Raw genomic sequence first — 21,539 nt, 5'->3', positions numbered from 1 at the left:
CTTTTTCAAGAGCTATCAACTGCATTTCATAATGTTGGAATCTCATAGAGGAAGACTGTGAGATGGTGTTTAAAGCTCAAGAAATTTTTTGTTAATCATTGGAGCAACTAGCAACTGTATAATCATAACATTAAGCAACATACCTGTAGCACTGGTTAATTAAATTGCCTGATCAAGAGCTTTTTTCTACCAAATTGTGCAAATGTCAAACACATGTAACATCCACTTGACTACCAGGCAGACAGTGAGGCCAAATTGTTAGCCATCTTTATTATGAAACAAAACTGGGACCAGATCACACAGTTGTTACATGGTGGTTTATTTGGCCACTGCAGTCCCTTTGCATGTCCTGACACATCCCTGGACAGCCAGCCCTCTCCCAGCTGCCTTCAAGGTGCATGTTTCTTGGACCACCTTCAGGAGCTGAGCTTCATTCCAGCTGTTTGTATCCTTCTCCAGCTTCTTCTTCCTCCCTCCCAACACGTTAGGTCCCGTTCAGCTGGGCTGACAGTTGATCTGTTACTGGAATATGTCTCAGTGTGGTGAAGGGCTCCATTTCTAGTATGACAGGTGGTTATACTGGGGTGCCAAATATTACGACATCTGGAAGATTTAAATTAAGCAAACAAGTTCTTCCACATTTTCGATTTTTTATATCAAGTACCAATCAATCAATCAATCAATCAAGGTGGAGAAATCAAATTATCATCTATAAGGAAAATAAAATCACAAAAGCCATTCGTCATGGACGTAACTTTTAACAGCACAGTCTGAGAGTGTAACTCATTTATGTTGCAAGAACCCAATAAAGTACAACTGAGAAAATATGGGGATAGTGCTGTTCAGTTGGTCTTTAAGGGCCTGCTGATGATCACTACATGTTGGAAAACTAATTGTTCTAACACTCAAAAATGGTCTGTAGCATTTTCAGCAATACCAATTCATGTATAGCCTGCCAATGTTTGTTCCTGGGTGGCTGAGTTACAAATTGGGGAAGAAGATGAGAGGGACTGTCCCACTAAGTACAGTGCAAGTCTAGAAGCAGTGGAAGTGAGTAGGGGAAACAACAACACACCTTCTGGTCCTACATACAGCTTCTCTTCTTTCTGTCACATTTTGGTTTTATTTTAGCTTACAAGATTATTGATGATGGGGAAAAAGAAATAAAGAGTAATTATTCAGTTTTCCTGCTCTGCCAAAAATAAAATACTTCAGAAAAACTATATCTAAGTGAGGTCTATTTAACACAAGAGCTGTTTATAAAGACAAAAAGCCAACAGAAAATTAACAAATTCATCTGAGTATTTCCTTCTGAGTGTTTCCATAGCATTTCTTATTCCATTTTTCACTTTGAGAAAAGAGTGGAAAGTTAGACATGATCTTGAGATGTATGACCGAGAAGAAGCAGGAAGAGGACAGGGAGGAAGCTGTCTGATCCACAGAGAGTCCTGGATGGGGAGGGAAGCTGAGGCTGCTTCAGCCATCTGTCTGGCTTCAGTTGGGCAGCTCTTGGGCTGCAGGAACAACTGGTATGAGGGAGAAGGGAGGAGGAGAGGAAGGAAGTGAGATGAGGAAGGTGGTGAGGTGTGGGGGAGAGCAGGGGGGCGAGAGGAAGATCAGCATTTGATTAGGCAGGTAAGATTGGGGGGGGGGGGGGCTACAAGCTTGTCAGGTGATCAGTCCATTGGCCGCTTTTCGCCATGTTTCTTTGTAAACTCTTCGGCATTCTTCAAGAATTTTTTGCGGTCTTTTGAGTATTCTTCTGCTAGGTCTGCCCTCAGGGGATGTTCTGGCTGGGGGTCGTTCACCAGTGCAATGAGGGATTGAATTACTGTAAGACACAGCCAAAAAAATCAAGTTAGTTATGAACAATGCTTTTCCTACAAAGACCATTCCACTAGTTCCGCAGCAGTATGTGCTGGAAGAAAGAGCAGTGGCAGCATGTTTAAAGCTGGCAGCAACAAGACAGTTAATAAAAGGACCATACCAGTGGTTTTGCACAATAAACCCAGTTAATCCCATGTATTTTCAACTGACGTGACCCAGGCGGTGTGAGAGAGGACGCTGGCGTTGTCTGTTCGCTGCTTCTCCACCTGCGATCTTTAAATTGCGTTTATATGGCTTGATTGCTCTTCTAGTTCCCTGTGCTAATGTGGTGCTATTGCGATATTTTACAATATTTTGCGCTTGTGCTACTTTTACAAGCACTGTGCACTAGTTTTTCTGGATTTCACATCCTACGTCTCACCCACCTTTTTCTCTACCGGTGGGGTAGCTTGATAACTAGTCACCTACCTGCTACAGACAACTTTCAGCTATGAAACTGTAATAGCTTATTTTTAGTAGATGTGTCATACACCAACTTCACCATAACAAATTCCTTGTATGTGTAAAATCGTACTTGGCAATAAAGCTTTTTCTGATTCTGATTCTGATGGTGTTCAGCTATTCCAGCTCGCAACTCCGCCGACTAGATAGATAGATAGATAGATAGATAGATAGATAGAAAACTTTATTGATCCCCAAGGGGAAACTGCTTTGCTACCTGATAAAAATACATACATCCACTTAACAAACAATACAAACAATTCCATACCATTGCACAAAAACAGCTGTCTCGACTGGATACTTCATGCAACAGAGTACTCAAAAACAAGTGAATTAAATTGATACAGGCAAAGATAAATAAATAAATAAATAAATATACACCTCCAGAAGGTAAAAACAACAAACAACCACTAGTTGGTGATTGTTGTTAAAAAATCTGACTGCTGCAGGAACAGAGCGTCTGAGTCATTCAGTAGAACACTGAGGCATCACTAACCGCTCACTAAATGAGCTTTTGAGGTCCTTAAATGTATTGTGGAGTGGGTGGTTTTCGTAGAGAAGGACTGTTTTCAACTTGGTCCTTGTTCTCTTCTCCACTATTACCTCAAGCTTGTCTGGGTTAAAAACAATCACTGAGCCAGCCAGCCCTCTTGATCATCTTATTAATCCTGTTCTTGTCATCAATAGATATGCTGCCTCCCCAGCACAGAACAGCATAAAATAAGATACTAAGAGACTAAATCCTGCAACCACTCCTGGACTTAACATCCCCATCATTAAAGAACTTGGACTTCTTTGCTGCCCTCGTTGCATTCATAGAGGCTCCGGTCCAAAACTCCTCTACCATGACAAGCTGTTCTGCTACAAACATCCCATCTCTCTGGTCATTCATCACACGTCTGACGCGTCATCAGAGCACTGTCGCTCCAGCAACCATCAACACTGGAAATATCGCGAGATCTCTGCTGTCCAGCATGGGAATAACCACAACATCCCCGGACTCCCGGCCAGATACACTTCATGGAGTGGACTCTAGTCTGCGCAGAGTGGATTTTAATGCTTTGCGACCTGTACAGAGATTCAACTCACAATCATTGGTCAAATTCGAACTATTCAACACGCAATCTAATCTAATCTAATAAATAATAAATCCACACTGATTGAAGAACATATCAGAGAGAAAGGACTTGACTTCATGTGTCTGGCACCAGCCAGAGGTTTACTCTGCCTTAAATGAAGCATGTCTCCCTGGCTACAGTTACTTGGAGGCAGCCCGCAGCACTGGCCATGGTAGTGGCCTAGCTGTCATTCACTGACAGGACCTGGAGCTGTCCCCCATCTCGCTGCCCGCAACATCCTCCTTTTAAATGTAAGCCCCCCTTTCCCATGACTGTTCTCCTTATCTACAGGCCCCCAAAACTAAGTAACTAACTAAACTCTGCTTTCATCCCAGAAATGTCTGATCTCCTCACAACATTCTGTACTACCTCTGCCAATATCATTATCTTGGGAGATATAAATATTCATGTTGACACCCCCTCTTGCCATCACGCTGCTGATTTACTTCAGCTGCTAGACTCCCTCAACCTACAACAACATGTTGATGTCCCCACACATTCTAGGGGACACACACTCGATCTCGTCATCTCTAACTCCACGCCCATCAGCAACCTTCAGGTCTATGATCTTGGTGTTTCTGATCACAAGGTAGTGTCAAAGAAGCTGCCTTTTCCTTCCCACCACACCAAACCAAAGCAACAGATCCACTTCAGAAATCTGAAAAACATCAATCCTAATGCCCTGGCCCTGGATCTTCAACTTCTCTCCTGTGGCCCCACTGACCTCCTCTCTGTTGCTGACTCTACTGACTTTTACAACAAGTCCCTGAGCAGTCTCCTAGACCTCCACGCCCCCTTAACATCCAGGTCAGTCTCATTCTCGTGCTCAGCACCCTGGTACACCTGTGAGCTGCGAAAAATGAAGACAGCTGGGCGTGTCCTTGAGAGGCGCCTCAAGGCCTCTGGACTGACTGTTCACAAACAGGCACACAGGGAACACAAGAGGGCATATGCAGAAGCTCTGAGGGATGCACGGTCCAGGTTTTATTCCAACATAATCAACAGCCCTGGTAACTCCAAAAAACTTTTTTCAACAATAAATCACCTCCTCAAACCCCCCTCACCTTCCCACCCTGAGACCACCAAGGAGATGTGCAACATGCATATCACCTTTTTCAGACAAAGTTGATAACATCCGTTCACACTTCTCCACCACTGCTGTCTTGCCCCCCCCCCCCCCCAAGCTGCCGACAACCTGTCTGAGGCTGTCCAGCCCCTCTGCTATTTCTCCAATGTCACACAGGAAGAAGTGGAGGACATCATCAAAAAAATGAAGCCGTCCACCTGTGCCCTGGACCCTTTCCCTTCAGCTCTACCCCTCCCTCCTGGCTGGCCATATCCCATCTGCCTTAGAAGTTGCTGTCATCAGACCACTACTGAAAAAACCCATCCTGGATCCAGAAGTTCTCAGCAACTACAGGCCCATTTCCAAACTTCCATTCCTATCAAAGTTTCTGGAAAAAACAGTTGCAGCACAACTTCATCATTACCTCAAATACAACAACCTGTTCAAAAAGTTTCAGTCTAGATTCCTCCTGGCCATAGCACAGAAACAGCCCTGGTCAGGGTCACCAACGACCTCCTGATGGCAGCAGATACTGGCTCCCCATCGCTGCTCATCCTCCTGGACCTACCAGCTGCTTTTGATACGGTTGACCACAACATCCTCCTCCACCGCCTGCAATACACCATTGGACTTTCAGAAAATACTCACAATTGGTTTATCTCCTACCTGACCGGCTGGGCCCCACCCTTTTCTCCATCTGCATGCTCCCCCTCGGCAAAGTCATGGACAAACACGGTTTATCATTCCATTGCTATGCTGATGACACACAGCTTTACCTAAGAACAACCCACATGTCCTCTGCTCCCCTGCCAACACACACACACTGACCACCAGCCCGGAATAGATAGAGGCATGGATGAAGCTCAACTTCTTACAACTAAACAGTGGCAAAACAGAAGCCATCCTGGTTGGCACACCACATCAGCTCCGCTCTTCCTCCATCACCAGTATCAACTTCTCTGGCCAAAACATCTCCCTCTCCACATCTGTCACCAACTTAGGTGTAAAAATGGACCCCCCACCTCACATTTGACACCCACATCAAACACCCTTGTAAGACTTCATTCTACCACCTCAAGAACATGGCCAAACATTGTGATGCAGAGAAGCTCGTCCACGCCTTTATCTCCTCCAGGTTGGACTACTGTAATACACTCCTCATCGGGATCTCTGGCAAGAGCATCCAAAGACCGCAAAACATCCAGAACAGCACTGCCAGGATCCTGATGAGGGTGCACAAGTATGATCACATCACCCCCATCCTGAAATCTCTTCACTGGCTCCCTGTCCCACTCAGAATTGAATACAGGGTCTCCCTCCTCGCCCACCAGTGTATCTACGGTCACGCCCCCCTTTACCTACAGGAACTCCTCACCCCCCAAACCTCCTCATGCGTCCCCCGATCAGCAACAACTAACACTCTCCAAGCCCCCAAAACCAAACTCTGCAGCATGGGTGACCAGGCTTTCTCCTCCGTAGCACTGAGGCTGTGGACGCCCTACCTGACCATCTGAGGGCCCCACAGTCTCCAGATGTTTTTAAGCAAAATCTTAAAACATACATTTTTAAAAAAGCTTTTTACTAATTGTTCTGTATAAGTTCCTCTTTTTAACTATTTATTGACTTTGAACTTGACCTCTGAACGTGCTAAATTTTACTCTGTAGCACTTTGAGATTGCTTAGATATAAGGTGCATTACAAATAAATGTTTTTATTATTATTATTATTATTATAGGTCATTCTAGTACCCACACTTTTATAAAATGAGGCCATGAGGAGAGGAGTCTCCGCAGGAAAGAGCCTGCTCTAGTCCTTTTTGTAGTGGGCCAAAGCGTTTCTGGTCCAGTCCATTTTGCTGTCCAGGTGGACATCCAAGTACCTGTACTCCTGTACTATCTCTATCCTCTCTCCCCTAATAGAAACTGGAGTAGTCCTGGATCTCCTCTGTTTTGTTGATGTTAAGCTGCAGGTAGTTCAGCTCACACCAGTCCACAAAACTGTCCACCACCATTCGATACTCTGACACATTCTCCCCTCTGATGCATCCAACAGCTAGAGTCACCGGAGAACTTCTATAGGTGGCAGAGCTCTGAACAACGAAACAATGATCAAGATGGGGTGGGAAAACTCCTTAAATATATAATATAGATATAACCCCACAGCTAACAGTTCAATGTCAGGGCTGTAAAAATGTTCCTTTATGGTAATGTGACTGGGGTGGCACCATTATTAATAAAAGCGTGTTTAGAGATGCATGTTAAATAAATATTAGTAAATATTTAAATGAGTAGCAAAAGTAAGAGAAACGAGCTGGAGAAACTCCAACAGGCTGAAAACAATGAGGCCACGCTGTTGTAAAATGTAACTTGGCACTGTCTGAAAAAGACATTATTGCATATCGTCACTGTCTGATGAAAATAACGCATCTCCACTTTTGGCAAAGTTCTGTTTTCATAAGCAATGGCTTGTGCTCATTCTCCTCCATGTACTGTCAGTTACAGGCATCTATTTGACCAATGAAAAGACATTTCATTACATCGTCAATTTAACAAGTATCACAGCTTCGTGTAGAAGATACCTCTGTTCAGGTAAAGTGTAACCATGAGATAAGTGTTTGACAACTGCATTCTAGTTTTTACTGGTTGACATTAATTCATGTTTGTCATGCATGGTTTACCAACGTTATTGCAAATTATTTACTACTTGTGTAAACATGTAGCTCCTGTAGCTTGCAAGTTAGCGCAGGCTAATAAACACGGTCGTTTTGTATTGTGGTTCAAATACTGAAATATTAGCTTTGATTAAACATTGAGTTTGAACATTAGCTAATGTTATCAGATTATTTTCCATGTCCTTATCACACTTTTAACTGGCAGTCTTCAAAATTGCTGCAGTATCTAAGCTTATTTCTCCAATTGAGTACCTTAAGTTGTATTGACTGTTTGCACTGTAACATAGATCCATCTTTCTCTATAGAAGAGCTTTGTGCTTTGGTAAAAGTGAAATATGATATAAAAGCATATGGCAAGCAAGGGTTAAATCAGGCACAGTTCATTATGTCATTATGTCATTTTTATCTTTTCAAGATTCACTTGAAAGTAAACAGGCAGACTCTCCTTATGTCCCACATGAATCTGAAAATGAAGATAGGCATTAATATCATTATATTTATCATGTTTGTACAGAACCTTTGATATGAATGTACGTCACACATCTACATTTAGTTTCTTAAATCAAAAATATTTTACTTAATGCTGCATTGCACAAAGAAGAAGAATCAGAGGGACCCCTTTATTTGTCACACACATTACATACACGCGCACACGCCATGCAATTTGGTGAAATTTGTCCTCAGCGTTTGACCCATCCTGGTCATCCTTCCTCCGTGGCAGACCAGGAGCAGTGGGCTGCCATCTGACCGGCGCCTGGGGACCCAGGTTCTTTTGTCACCGTTGGTCAGGTGGTGATCTTCTTGTATCTTGCATGTTTTTTAAGGAGGTGAACACGGGGAGAACATGCAAACTCCACACAGAAAGGCCCCTTTCCTCGGCATGGTGGAGGACACGCCCCCACAGCGGGAATCGAACCCTGGACCTTCTAGCTGTGAGGCGACAGTGTTGCCACCGTGCCACACAGTGTTATGCCACTTGATTCTGTGGGGGTCTTTGAAAACTCAGAGTTTAAGAAAACACAAAGGCGATAGTTAAGTACAGCACGAGTAAAGTAAACTTGGATTAATTGTCAGCTAGAGCAAAGGATGCAATCTCTAAACTAAATGTGTTCTCCTTCTCTTTTCAAGATTCACTTCAGAGTGACACCTTCAAGAACTGAAGAAGGTTTTGCCGTAGGACTTCCAAGCCTTCTATAATGGGCTTGGCTATGAGTGATGCCCATTACCAACTGAAATCACACGCACACACACACATGCATAGACATACGTACATAGACAGATGTGCTACAGTTTTGAGGTTATGGTTACAGTTTTGTTTATTATTGAGTGTAATTGCATTTTAACTTAATTTTGTGATGGGTTTACTGATTTTACATATTAATAGATCTGGGATTTTTTTAAAATTAAATCAGTTATTAAGCTCACAAACAAATGTACATAGATTGGTTACAGTTTTAAGGTTATTGGTTACAGTTTTGTTTATTGAGTGTAATTGTATTTTTAACTTAAGATTGTGATGGGTTTACTATTGTACATATTAACAGATTTGTGATTTAACAATTATCTCTGTCTTTCCTGGTGGTTCATAATAATAAAATAAATAGAAAGATATTGTAAGGTCCTAACATTTTAATGTTTTTTACCCGATAACATGGAATTTTGCCAATATTGAGTATTGAATACGTTTTACATTATTTGGTCATCATTGTCTGGTAACATTCACAATGGTAAAGAAAGCCTATTATTACATTAGTAACATTGTTTTTAAAACCTGCATGAGTGGATTACCTCAGATAGCCTCAGTTATGTTGCTGAATAGAGACTACATGCAAGTTTGATAAAATGTAGACAAATTGATCTGTTTTGGAGGAAAGCCTTACAGTTTCTTTCATCTCAGTGACCTGTGGACACATTATTGCCAAAAGGTAGGCTCCTGTCGTAATTACAGTAGTACATGCAAAAACATGCAAGGAGTCCAAAATGATCATTTTGGTTAAATAATATTAAGCTTTGAGCTGAGCATAGACGAGAAGCTCTGATTTCCCACTTTCCTTCAAGACAATCCATGCAAGTCCACTTAGAGTAGTAAACAGTTCAGTGATGACTGTGCAAAGACAGATTTTTCATTTATTCATTTATGACACTAAATGTGTGTATTTACAGCGTTCTCAACCTTGATAACAGGTAAGAGCTCTACTTCAGCAGAAGGGGGGGGGGGGGGGGGGGGGGGGGGACCTCCTGTGGTGTCCCGTGGAGCACTTGGTCACTCTTCTTGGTCTCTGGCTGAACATGCTACTTTGGCTGACCAAAACACCATGAAGAGGGTGTGAAGTGTTGTCCATGATGGAGGGGAGTTTAGACAACATTTTCCTTTCTGCAACTACATGCAGATAGTCCAGCTCTACCTCCAGGACAGAGCCAGTCTTCTGAATCAGGTTATTGAGTTTATTGGTGTCAGCAACCTTCAGGCTCCTGCCCCAGCAGGCCACAGTATAGAAAATGGCGCTGGCCCCCACAGACATAAAACATTCTCAGCACTGGTGAGACACTGAAGGACAGGAGTCTCCGCAGGAAAAAGCCTACTCTAGCCCTTTTTGTAGCGAGCCACGTGTTTCTGGTCCAGTCCATTTTGCTGTTCAGGTAGACATCCAAGTATCTCTGCTCGTGTACTATCACCATCCTCTCTCCCCGAATGGAAATTGGAGTAGTATGAGTCCTGGATCTCCTCTGTTTTGCTGATGTTGAACTGCAGGTAGTTCAGCTCACACCAGTCCATAAAACTGTCCACACCTTTCAACAGTCATCAGAGAACTTCTATAGGTGGCAGAACTGTGTCATACCTGAACAACGAAACAACGATCAAGATGGGGTGGGAAAACTATAGATATATAATATAGACATAGCCCCACAGCTATGTTCAATGACAGGGCTGCAGAAACTTTTCTTGATGGTAATGTGACTGGGGTGGCACCATTATTAATAAAAGCGTGTTTAGAGAGGCATGATCAAATAAATATTAGTAAATATTTAAATGAGTAGCAAAAGTAAGAGAAATGAGCTGGAGAAACTGCAACAGGCTGCATGCACGATGGTGCATGCCCACAGACAAGCTCCACAACATCTGGCTGCAGTGATCATCTTTTCCTTTTCCTGAGGTGGAAGAAGGATATCATTGAGGCTTCCATCAGGCAAAATTTTCACTCCATGGTGAGCACTGTAAGATCAGGTTGGAGGAAGTGATCAGCACCAGACAACATGTTGGCTGGGCGCAGCTGGCGGCATGCCCTCAGTGCTCCTCTGGTCACTGGCTGTGACTGCTGTGACTGCAAAAATTACCAGCAGCAACGAAGACTACTAATTACACTGAACAAAAATATTAACGCAACACTTTTGTTTTTGCTCCCATTTTTCACAAGCTGAACTCAAAGATCTAAAACATTTTCTATGTACACAAAATACCATTCTCTCTCAAAAATTGTTCACAAATCTGTCTAAATCTGTGTTAGTGAGCACTTCTCCTTTGCCGAGATAATCCATCCCACCTCACAGTTGTGGCATATCAAGATGCTGATTCGATAGCATGAATATTGCACAGGTGTGCCTTAGGCTGGCCACAATAAAAGACCACTCTTAAATGTGCAGTTTTGCTTTATTGGGGGGATCTGGCGAGGTCACAAAACCAGTCAGTATCTGGTGTGACCACCATTTGCCTCACGCAGTGCACCACATCTCCTTCGCATTGAGTTACTCAGGTTGTTGACTGTGGCCTGTGGAATGTTGGTCCACTCCTCGACGACGACGAACTGCAGTCAGGGTCGAGACCCTGATGAGGACGACAAGCATGCAGATGAGCTTCCCTGAGACGGTTTCTGACAGTTTGTGCAGAAATTCTTTGGTTATGCAAACGGATTGTTGCAGCAGCTGTCCGGGTGGCTGGTCTCAGACGATCTTGGAGGTGAACATGCTGGATGTGGAGGTCCTGGGCTGGTGCGGTTACACGTGGTCTGCGGTTGTGAGGCCGGTTGGATGTACTGCCAAATTGTCTGAAATGCCTTTGGAGACAGCTTATGGTAGAGAAATGAACATTTAATTCACGGGCAACAGCTCTGGTGGACATTCCTGCAGTCAGCATACCAATTGCATGCTCCCTTAAAACTTGCGACATCTGTGGCATTGTGCTGTGTGATAAAACTGAACATTTTAGAGTGGCCTTTTATTGTGGCCAGCCTAAGGCACACCTGTACAATAATCATGCTGTCTAATCAGCATCTTGATATGCCACACCTGTGAGGTGGGATGGATTATCTCGGCAAAGGAGAAGTGCTCACTAACACAGATATAGACACATTTGTGAAAAATATTTGAGAGAGAATGGTATTTTGTGTACATAGAAAATGTTTTAGATCTTTGAGTTCAGCTCGTGAAAAATGGGAGCAAAAACAAAAGTGCTGGAGGCAATGAAAGTTTTGAGGAGAATGTCTGTGAAAATGTTAATACTCTTGTAACAAATAGTCCCGAAAGCATGCTTACTAGTCAAATACAGTCCGTCCCTGGTTCTGTTGACTCAGCTGCAGTTGTTGTATACATATCCTCCACACTGTGTGTGCAAATAGTCTCTAATGAGCACCGGAGTGTGGGAACACGCAGTGCACTCTCTGGTTGTCCTTGAGTGCAAAGGATGACCCACCACTGTTGGTGAATGTGTTACACCACTGTGCACGGATACAGGAAGACCCCTGTCATCTCCTGGGTGCGTCATGGTTTCCTTGTCTGCAGTGGCTGCTGTCACATCAGCCGTGGCACCTTCCATGGCATGGAGATGCTCTCGCTCAGGCATGGGGAGGGATCAGGAATTACCTGGAAACAGGCCAGCATTTGTGGGCTTGGCAGCTGAACAGGAATGTGCAGAGAGATTGAGCTTCTCTCAGGATGTTGTACACACTACCCAGGGTGCCTGGGCTGAGTCTGATATAGCGTGTTACACAGCCAAAAAGGGTGGTGTGTAGACAGGGGACTGGACCCTACTGCATTTATTTGGCCCCAAGTGCTTTAATTTCTACAACTGTTAGTGGACGGGAATCTGACCTTTGGCACAGTTAAACTTCAGCTACTGACATTTCATTTTTTATGAGTGGTGTGAGTGGGACTTTTGCATTGGTTTTATGTGCACTGGCTAAGGCTTCACTTGAGCCATTGGATCAGGTTCCACTGAAGTTTCTGCCGACCAAAACAGTTTTACTTTTGGATGTCAGCAAAACATTTGGTGACCTATCTGCTCTCTCTGTAGCTTTGTCCTGTCTTAGGATCCAAGGAGAAGGGAGCTTGGCTGTCTTGCCCGTAACCTGGCTTGCACACCTAAAAGCATCACTAGCTCCTTCAGAGCAAGGGTGATAATCTTGTATAATTTTTTCCCCCACCTGACAACTCTGACAAGAAAGCCATGTCTTACCCCTCTGCCCAGAGTGTGCGCTGTCATGCTATGTCACACAGCTGCCTTACACCTCTCACAGAGCATGTCTTAGCATTCGGGAGAGCATTCGTTGGGGCTACCTATGTCTGCACAGCACCTGTCATGCTGGCTGGCACTGGGGCTGTTCTACAGCATCTCTCTCTTCAATTCTGAACAGTCTAGAGTATACCAGGGGTTTCATCATCCATGCATCTGCATGGAGGGGTGTCTGTGGAAGACATTTGTACTGCGGTTTCTTGTTCTTTCATTTGCTTTTATCTGCGTGATACATGTTTCTCTCTGACTCACTCCATACTAAGCATCTTGTTAGAGGGACTGAGAGACGGTTACATTATGTAACCTGCATTTCTTTCACAGTAGGTATTTTTCTTCCCAGCTTTAAGTCCTTCTTCAGAAATGTTAGATGTTTGTCGTGCTGTGCTGTAGTGATGCTTGCCGCACTCTGTTATGCACTATTACGCATCTCTCTCTGTCTCTGCTCAGCTCTTCAGACCAATGCCTTTTCTGTCTCAGATATTAATACAAAGCAATGTCTTTCAATGCCTAGCTTTTTAGCTTTTAGCCATTCACATTGCATTTTCTGCAGAAAATGCATTTTATATTATATGTTTTCTTATAGTCTAATACTTGCTTTTCTTCCACTGCTACTACTTCTGCAGTTTCGGCTACAGCAACCATTAACTATAAACTATTTCTGTCAGCTCTTCGGTCCAATGGCTTTTCTGTTTCAAACTGTTCAGCTGTTCAGTTCTTCTGTGTGATATCAACTCAAACCTTTTGTTTTTTTTGGACTTTTCAGACAATTCATTTCAATCTCCACCTGACAGTACCTAACTTTCAACTTTTCAAGAAATATATTTCAACTTTTAGCTTCAGTCCAGGGCCCGTATTCACAAAGCATCCTAAGGCTAAAAGTAGCTCTTCATGACATCATTCTAAGAAAAATCTTAGAAGACAATGCTGCTGTGGATGGAGTAAAGAAACAACTTACCATGGTCTGTGCATCCACCAGGGGAAGACAAAGTGTACAGGCAACAGCCAGCTGCATGCCTGCTCTTCGCCAGCAGGTTAGAAAAAGAGCCACACCCAGGTTGAGCACCACAGTGCTAGTGATCCCAACACTGCGGTTGGAATGGGAGAGGAGCACCAGTCTTCACAGCAGAGCCCACAGCAGCAACAGAACACCCCACAGCAGGGGAGCAACACCCCAAGCACAGAGCCTGCAAGGCAACCACCAGAGAGATATGCCAAGTAACCCAAAGTCATGTGGCCAAAGGCCAGTGGCTGGGAAGCATGGAGAAACTTTGATGAGAGCTTATGCACCACCATCCAGAACTCCCTAAAAGGAAACACAACCTCCAAACTGAACATCATCGGCCATCTCATCCATGAGGAAGGGAGAAACCCATTTGGAGACAAGCCCCTGAGGATGTCTGTTCCCAAACAAAGGCATGTATGGGAAATCTTCCACCTGGTAAAAGAGCAACGCCTCCTGAGGAAGGCATGGAGGAGAGCTGAGGCTGAGGAAATAGAGGGCTTGAAGGACCTTTGGAACAAGATCAAGGAAAGACTTGCACACCTCAGGAGAGCTGAGAGGAGTAAGAAGCGTAAAAGTCGTAGGGAGAAGGCAAGGACATGCTTCTTTCGGGACCCCTTGCAGCCTCCTGGTAGAGAAGAAGTATGGGATGCTGCAGACTACCAAACAGGAGTTGGACCAGCACATCAAAAACCAGCTGAGTGACAACCTAAGTGCAAAGCCCCTTGGATCACCAGGTTACGTACCCCGCCCACCAGAGCCCTCCATGGAATTCGACACATCCCCACCCAGGTGGTCTGAAGTCCAACAAGCCACGGAGTGTGCAAGAGCGGCATCAGCACCAGGGTCAAATGGAGTGCCATACAAGTGTTCAAGAACTGCCCAGGGCTCCTGAAGGTGCTATGGAGACTCATGGTGGCAGCTTGGAAAACTCATTCAATTCAATTCAATTCAGTATTCCTTTATTAGTCCCATAAGGGGAAATTCCAAATTACAGCAGCATCAAAAAAAAAAAAAAAAAGACTCACAAAACCTCAGCCAGTTCAGAGGCATTGCCCTGCTGAATGTTGAGGGGGAAATCTTTTTCTCCATCTTGGTCAGAAGAATGACCAGCTATCTCCTGGCAAACAAGTACGTTGACACAAGCTGCCAAAAGGCGGGAGTCCCAGGGTTCCCTGGCTGTGTGGAACATTCAGCAATGATCTGGGAGCAAATCCAGACAGCCAAACGAAGCAAGGAAGACCTGCATGCCTATGGGTCAGTTCCCCACCAGCTCATAACATACGCCCTTGAATTCTTCCATGTACCAGCACACATCCAGAACCTAGTAGTAAACTACTTCAACAACCTGCACGCTTGCTACACAACCTGGCTCGAGAAGGGAATAGCAATGGGATGTTCAATCTCTCCCGTCCTATTCACATTCACGGCTGCATTTGAGATCCTCCTGACAGGTGGAAGACAGATGGTGTGAGACCAAAGACTCCCAGCCATACAGTGCTATATGGACGACGTTACTACCCTCCTCCAAACAGCAGCCTGCACAGCCAGACATCTCTAACATGCTCACAAGTAGGGTGGAGAGCATTCATCTTCCCAGTGGAGGCTGGGTGTAGAGGCTTCACCAGGGAATCTGTACAGTGGCTCCTGAAAACCTTTGGAGTCACCGGCTCCAACAGGAAGCGAGCTCTCCATGACCTTGCCGAGGAGGCTGAGCAAGGGAGCTTCTGGCTCTGGCTCCCAAGGAAAGGCAGGCTGCAGGGCGCGGTAGGGAGACGTCCCTATCGTGGCTCCTCCACCTCGAGATGTTCCGGGGATAATGGAGCGAAACATTGATGAAGGGTAGCCCCCGGCTGATGACCCTGCAGCCTGCACAATGGCACCGTCGGAGGTGCGACAGTCAGAAATGCCAAGCAGGCAAAACCACCACCTGTGCTTATATTTAAACTGTCAGCATTTACATTGCATTTTCTGCACTTTATATTTGAGTTAATTGGTCTGTTTCATTAACGCATCTTATATACTTTGTTTTATTCTATATATCTCTAGTTATCTGTATTTATTTCTGTCTATATTCTGCTATAAAACCCACATTTGACCCTCTGGTGGATCATTAAAGCATTAATTTATCTCTTATCTTAAGCCCTATGCAGGTAAAAAATACCAGAGCACTTGCGCACTCTCTTATTTCAGGTACTGTACAATATTCCTATAACATGTTCTTAGTGAAATAAAGACATCACTGTTTCCTCTACCATTATATTAGAAGGTCAAGATAATTTTATTTTCTGTATAGCTCCAGATCACAACAGAAGTCATTTGAGGATGCCTTGCCTATAGAACAGGTCTATACCTTGTCCTTATATTGAACGAACTACATAGCCTTATAATGTCAATCTTATTTACATGACGACATGTCACTTCTGTCTCTACATGGTTGCGTGTTTACAATTCTACTCTGTTCTCTGTATCGCACATGGCAGAGTTCTGCCTCAATGTGCAAGCACACACACAGACACAGACACACACGTGCGCACACACACATGCGCGCACACACAGGTGAGTACACTCCCACCAACGGACAGAGAGTGCGCAGCGGAAAATATGGCACAAAAGCTGTAAACCTACAAGAAATCACAATCAGCATAATATTTGTACTTTAAAGACACCATGACTACCTTATACTTTCTATAAAAAAAAAAACACAAGGACGGATAAAGAGGGATATAAACAGATGGTTCCCATTTAGAGACTGTTACATGTAGCACCAAGTACCATACCTTAATACTTAGGATACTGATAGAATTATGCCTAATACAGAGTACAGAAATACATTAAACACTGAAATTCAGCACTGAATGCTTGGTCCATATTCAGACATTATTGTTATATTTCCTGATTTAAATCATAATTTTGTTAATGTTATATTTATTTTGATAAAGTTAACAAATGTAACAAACTTGTAACAAGTTTGGCATAGCTTGTTTAATGAAAAAATGGGTTAATTCCATAAAAGTATTGAAACTGTTTTGGTATTGGCACTTAAACTTGTATCAGCACCTTTACTGAATCAACCAAAGTCCTGCTCCATGTCAAAGCACGGACACATAATAATGTGAGATCAAACTGAAAAGTGATTATGAAGCATCAGTTTACCAACAGTGGCCCTCTAACACTCTAGCACACCCACCTTGGTCAGTTTTAGTGGCAGGCTTCCAGTTTTCTGCGCTGATCACAGGCAAGCACACCTGGCCCTTTTCATCAATGTTTGGGTGATAGATTTTTGTCTTGAATGTGATCTTGGGGGGCTTGAAAGGGTACTCGGTGGGGAAAATGATTTCGATCCTGAAAGCACCTTTGTCATAAGGAGGGTTGTCCTGGAAGCGAGCAAAGGAAGTTTGTAAAGAAAATTGTGTGTCAACAAATGTAAGAGCAGTCGAGTAATGAACACTTACTTACAGGAACAATGAGCCCTTGCCATGACAATAGGTTTGATTCCTCGACTTGAATGTTTCTGAAGTTTTTCATTCCAGACCTGCGAATCTCGTCAAGTTCCTAGGAGAACCAGCAGACAGTGTATATTATACAAGAGAAAAATGTCAAAACATGGATGCCATATCCTGGGCAGGGGACAAACACAATATTTACTCAGGAACTGTACTTAGTACTATTTTGGTGGATTATTTAAATTTTGGAGATGGGGAAATATTTTACCTTTCACTCCACTTTTTAAGGGTTGGCAAAGTCAGCCATGAATATAACCAGGCAATTATTAAGAAACACGCTTTATTGCTTTTTGGTTTCACTTACTGGTTGCTGAAGGTATTACATTTACCTTCTAGGTATATCAACCAAATTACATCAGTTCAACAGAGTACTGATTCAAACTAAATCAAGCAGTGCCAAATTTCAGTGCAAGAGAGTGCATCTGAGTGAGAGTGTAACAAAGTATTGACACGAACACAGAGAGTGAGACAACTATGCCACCCATGCAGCTTGTCGAGTCACAGTGAGTCAAGGCAATGGTGAGCCAAAAGCGGTTGCAAGTGTGGTTACACTTTTCAAAACTCTATGCAGAAAACACTTGCTGCAATATAGACAATGTGAAATACAAAGCTGGCCAGGGGAACGTGTCTTACCTGAAGAAAGACTTAGTCAAACCACCTGAGGCATTGACAACTGTATCAACATTTTCAGGTAAATTCATTATTGGTAATTGAATAAGTTCTTGTTGGAGGTAATTGGGCTGTTTTTTTAACTGACCTGGTTGACATTAGCTTAGCATTTTTACTAGCACTATCAAGATTCAAGATTCTTTATTGTCATGCACTTGTAACAATGTAACATCATCACCAGTAATGAAATGTTTTGTGCTTAGTGCCAACTCAACTTCACGGTGCAATATTCAGAATAAATATATACATATAAAAAAAATAGAATTAAAACAGAATAAATAGAGGTAGCATAAAAATAGAAAAAAAAACTAGAGAAATAAAATAGAATAAAAACACTAGAATGTCAACTGTTCAACTGTTTAGCAGTCTGATGGCTTGTGGGTAAAAACTGTCCTTGAACCTGCTAGTTTTAGTCCGGATGCTCCTGAACCGCCTGCTGGACGGCAGGAGCATGAACAGACTGTGGCTGGGGTCAGAGAGGATCCTCTTGGCCTTCCTGCTACAGCGCTGGCTGTAGATGTCCTGGAGGGCTGGCAGCTCTGCTCTAGTGATGCGCTGGGCTGAGGCGAGTCCAGCTGAGGTCCTCACTGATGTTAATCCCCAGGAACCCGAAGCTGCTGACTCTCCACTGCTGCTCCCTTGATGTGGATGGGGGCGTGTCCTCCTCCCTGAAGCCTCCTGTAGTCCATGATCATCTCCTTGGTTTTGCTGAGGTTGAGCAGGAGGTTGTTGTCACTACGCCATGAGGTCAGTGCTTTCACCTCCTCTCTGTAGGCCGACTCATCACCACCTGTGATGTAGCCGATGATGGTGGTATTGTCAGCAAATTTAATGATGGTGTTAGAGCTGTTCTTGGACATACACTCATGGGTATAGAGGGAGAAAAACAGAGGGCTAAGGACACACCCCTGGGGGGCCCCAGTGTTCAGAGTCAGTGTGGAGGAGGAGATGTTGCCGATCTGCACCATCTGTGGTCTGTTTGTCAGGAAGTCCAGGATCCAGCTGCACAGGGAGGAGCTGATGTTCAGGGCCCTGTTTTGATGGGACGATGCAGTTAAAAGCAGAGCTGAAGTCAATGAAGAGCATTCACACATATGCGTTCCTCTGGTCCAGGTGAGAGAGGGCAGTGTGGAGTGCAAATGCTATTGTATCATCTGTGGTCTGTTAGGCCTGTAGGCAAACTGCAAAGGGTCGTGTGTGGAGGACAGAAAGGGTGAGATGTGAGCCTTAACTGACCTTTCAAAGCACTTAATGATGGTAGAGGTGAGTGCATAGGCCGAAAGTCATTTAAGCAGCTCACATTAGGCTTTTTAGGTACCAGGATGATTGTGGTTTTCTTGAAGCATGTGGGGACTACAGACTGGAGAAGGGAAAGGTTGAAAATGACTGTAAAGACATCTGCCAGTTTGTGTGCACATGGTTTGAGGACGCGGCCAGGGATGTTGTCCGGTCCAGGAGCTTTGTGTGCATTCACCCTTTTAAGGCTTTTACATACCTCAACCCGGGATAGCTGGAAAGGACAGTTGTCTTGTTCCAGCAACACCTCCTGCATGCTATTGTCCTCAAAACGGGCATAGAAGGAGTTCAGCTCCTCTAGGAGAGAAGCAGACACCTCCCCCATGCTGCAGCTCTTTCCCCTGTAGTCTGTGATGGTCCTGAGTCCTCTCCACATGTTCCTGCTGCAGCATGACTATCTTTTCCCTGTACTGACTCTTAGCTGATTTAATACAGCTTCTGAGTTCATACTGGGCTTTCTTGTACTCACTTGGGTTGCCGGTGTGGAAGGCTGCTGTCCGAGCTCTGAGCACTGAGCAGACTGCTCCGTTAACCCACGGCTTCAGATTGGGGTATGTCCGTGTGGTCACTCGCGGTACGACGTCATCAATACATTTGCTGATGTATCCTATCACATGCTCAGTGTACTCATTGATGTTGTTGCCGGCAGCAGTTCGAAATATGTCCCAGTCCGTGGAGGAGAAACAGTCCCGTAGGGCGGTGTCTGGTCCGACAAGCGCTGTACTCTCTGCGTCAAGGGCTGCTCACGCTTCAGTCTCTGCCTATAGGATGGGCGCAGCAGGACCGAGGAGTGATTTGATTTGCTGAAGGCTGGGAGGGGACGGGCTTTGTACGCATGTCTGAACGGAGTGTGAACATGGTCCAGTGTATTATCTCCGCGAGTAGGAAACTCCACATGTTGGTGATATTTTGCAGAACTCTCCTCAGGTTGGCTTTGTTGAAGTCACCAGCCACAATGAAAGCAGCCTCTGGGTGTACAGTTTCAAGCTGGTCGATAACTCTGTACAGCTCCTCCAGTGCCCGTGTGCTTTCTGCTTGTGGGAGAAAAGCGTAAAGTTGAGGACACCAAATGACGGCAGCCATCCTCACCGATGCCATCTTTTTACCACCACTCAACCACTGGCTGTGTTCAGAATTCCTCGACAACATGCTATTAAGTACCCTAAAACAGGAAGTGGTATTTTTAGTAAGTCCAAAATCTTAATATGAAACCAATACATTATTTTATATATTATACAAGCACTATGGCAGTGATAACAACTAGGGTTGGGTGGGTGTCCCAGTTTCTGATATCATTTAATTTCCCCAAATATTCCTGCAGTGAGCATTATTACCAGTTAATTATAAATCTGGAGGACACCGAGGGAGCCTCCAATTGCTGCTATACCATTTCCTGCCACCAGGTGGCTACAGTGCACATCAACTGTGGTTTTCCATTTAATGTTATATTTCCATTTTTAACTTTGTTAATTTGATGTCTACTATTATGTAAACCACACAGTGCATGTAATTTCATTGTAGTCAAGCACTTCGAGCTGCATTTCTTGTATGGAAAAGTGCTGTACAAATACAGGCTATTACTATTTTCTTTTTCACACAACAAAAATGTGATACATTCCAGTTTTATCTCAGTCTATGGCTACAATCCAGTACAAATAAATTAAATTAAAAGCACAGCCTATATCCAGTAGGCTTATCAAAAAATAACACAATTAATATAAATAAATATTAAAACGGCAGTAACAGAAATGGGTTAAAAAGTACCATACCGTAGCATTAGGGTATTCTTTAACAACAGATTGTGGTGCTGGACAAATACAGTACTCTAGGCGTTTTATTATACATATGAGCACACTGAGCAGCAGAATGTTTTCATGACGGTAATGAAACAGACACTGTCGCTATTTTTAAATACTGCAGGAGACATTATTACTGTATTACCACCCAACCCGAACGACATGAACAACAACTTGTCATCAAATTGTTACATCTTGTGTGCTCATCAAGACAACACAAGACAGCATTCGCTTTGCCCTGGTGACAGACTGTGACAAATTGGAGGTGGGAGGGACTGTTTGGGAGGGGAGAGGAAGGTAGGGAGAGGTTTTATTTGGTATGGTGTGCCACATGAACTAACTAAATAAAAAATGAAAATTAAATTGACAAATTTGTATTTATTTTTCGTTCTGACAGAGAGAGAAAGTACAGTAAAGTACAGTACAGAAAAAAGTACCAGTACTGATTCCTGGAATTTAGTACTGGTACTACTACTGGTACTTTAGTACTTCAAGACAGTGCACACAAATCAGGGCCACATTGAATAAGAATTTAAATAGATTAGCAGAATCAGATTTAACAACATTTATACAATACCCACGC

At 43.7% G+C, this 21,539-nt stretch overlaps 1 protein-coding gene across 1 annotated transcript in view; it reads right to left on the bottom strand.

The window, feature by feature from the left end:
- Positions 1–231: 231 nt before the first annotated feature.
- ube2l3b (ubiquitin-conjugating enzyme E2L 3b) overlaps positions 232–21,539 on the bottom strand; it is a 32,458-nt gene continuing 11,150 nt past the window's right edge. The window contains exons 2-4 of the mRNA XM_076730468.1: positions 17,149–17,244; positions 16,880–17,066; positions 232–1,831 (exon numbers count right to left, since the gene is read on the bottom strand). Of these exons, the coding sequence (XP_076586583.1) occupies positions 1,677–1,831; positions 16,880–17,066; positions 17,149–17,244 (438 nt within the window). The 3' untranslated portion in view covers positions 232–1,676. The remainder of the gene's footprint in view (positions 1,832–16,879; positions 17,067–17,148; positions 17,245–21,539) is intronic.

Source organism: Chaetodon auriga, chromosome 5 (assembly GCF_051107435.1).
Source record: "Chaetodon auriga isolate fChaAug3 chromosome 5, fChaAug3.hap1, whole genome shotgun sequence".
NCBI lineage: Eukaryota > Metazoa > Chordata > Actinopteri > Chaetodontiformes > Chaetodontidae > Chaetodon > Chaetodon auriga.
This window is presented reverse-complemented; position numbering and strand designations above follow the sequence as displayed.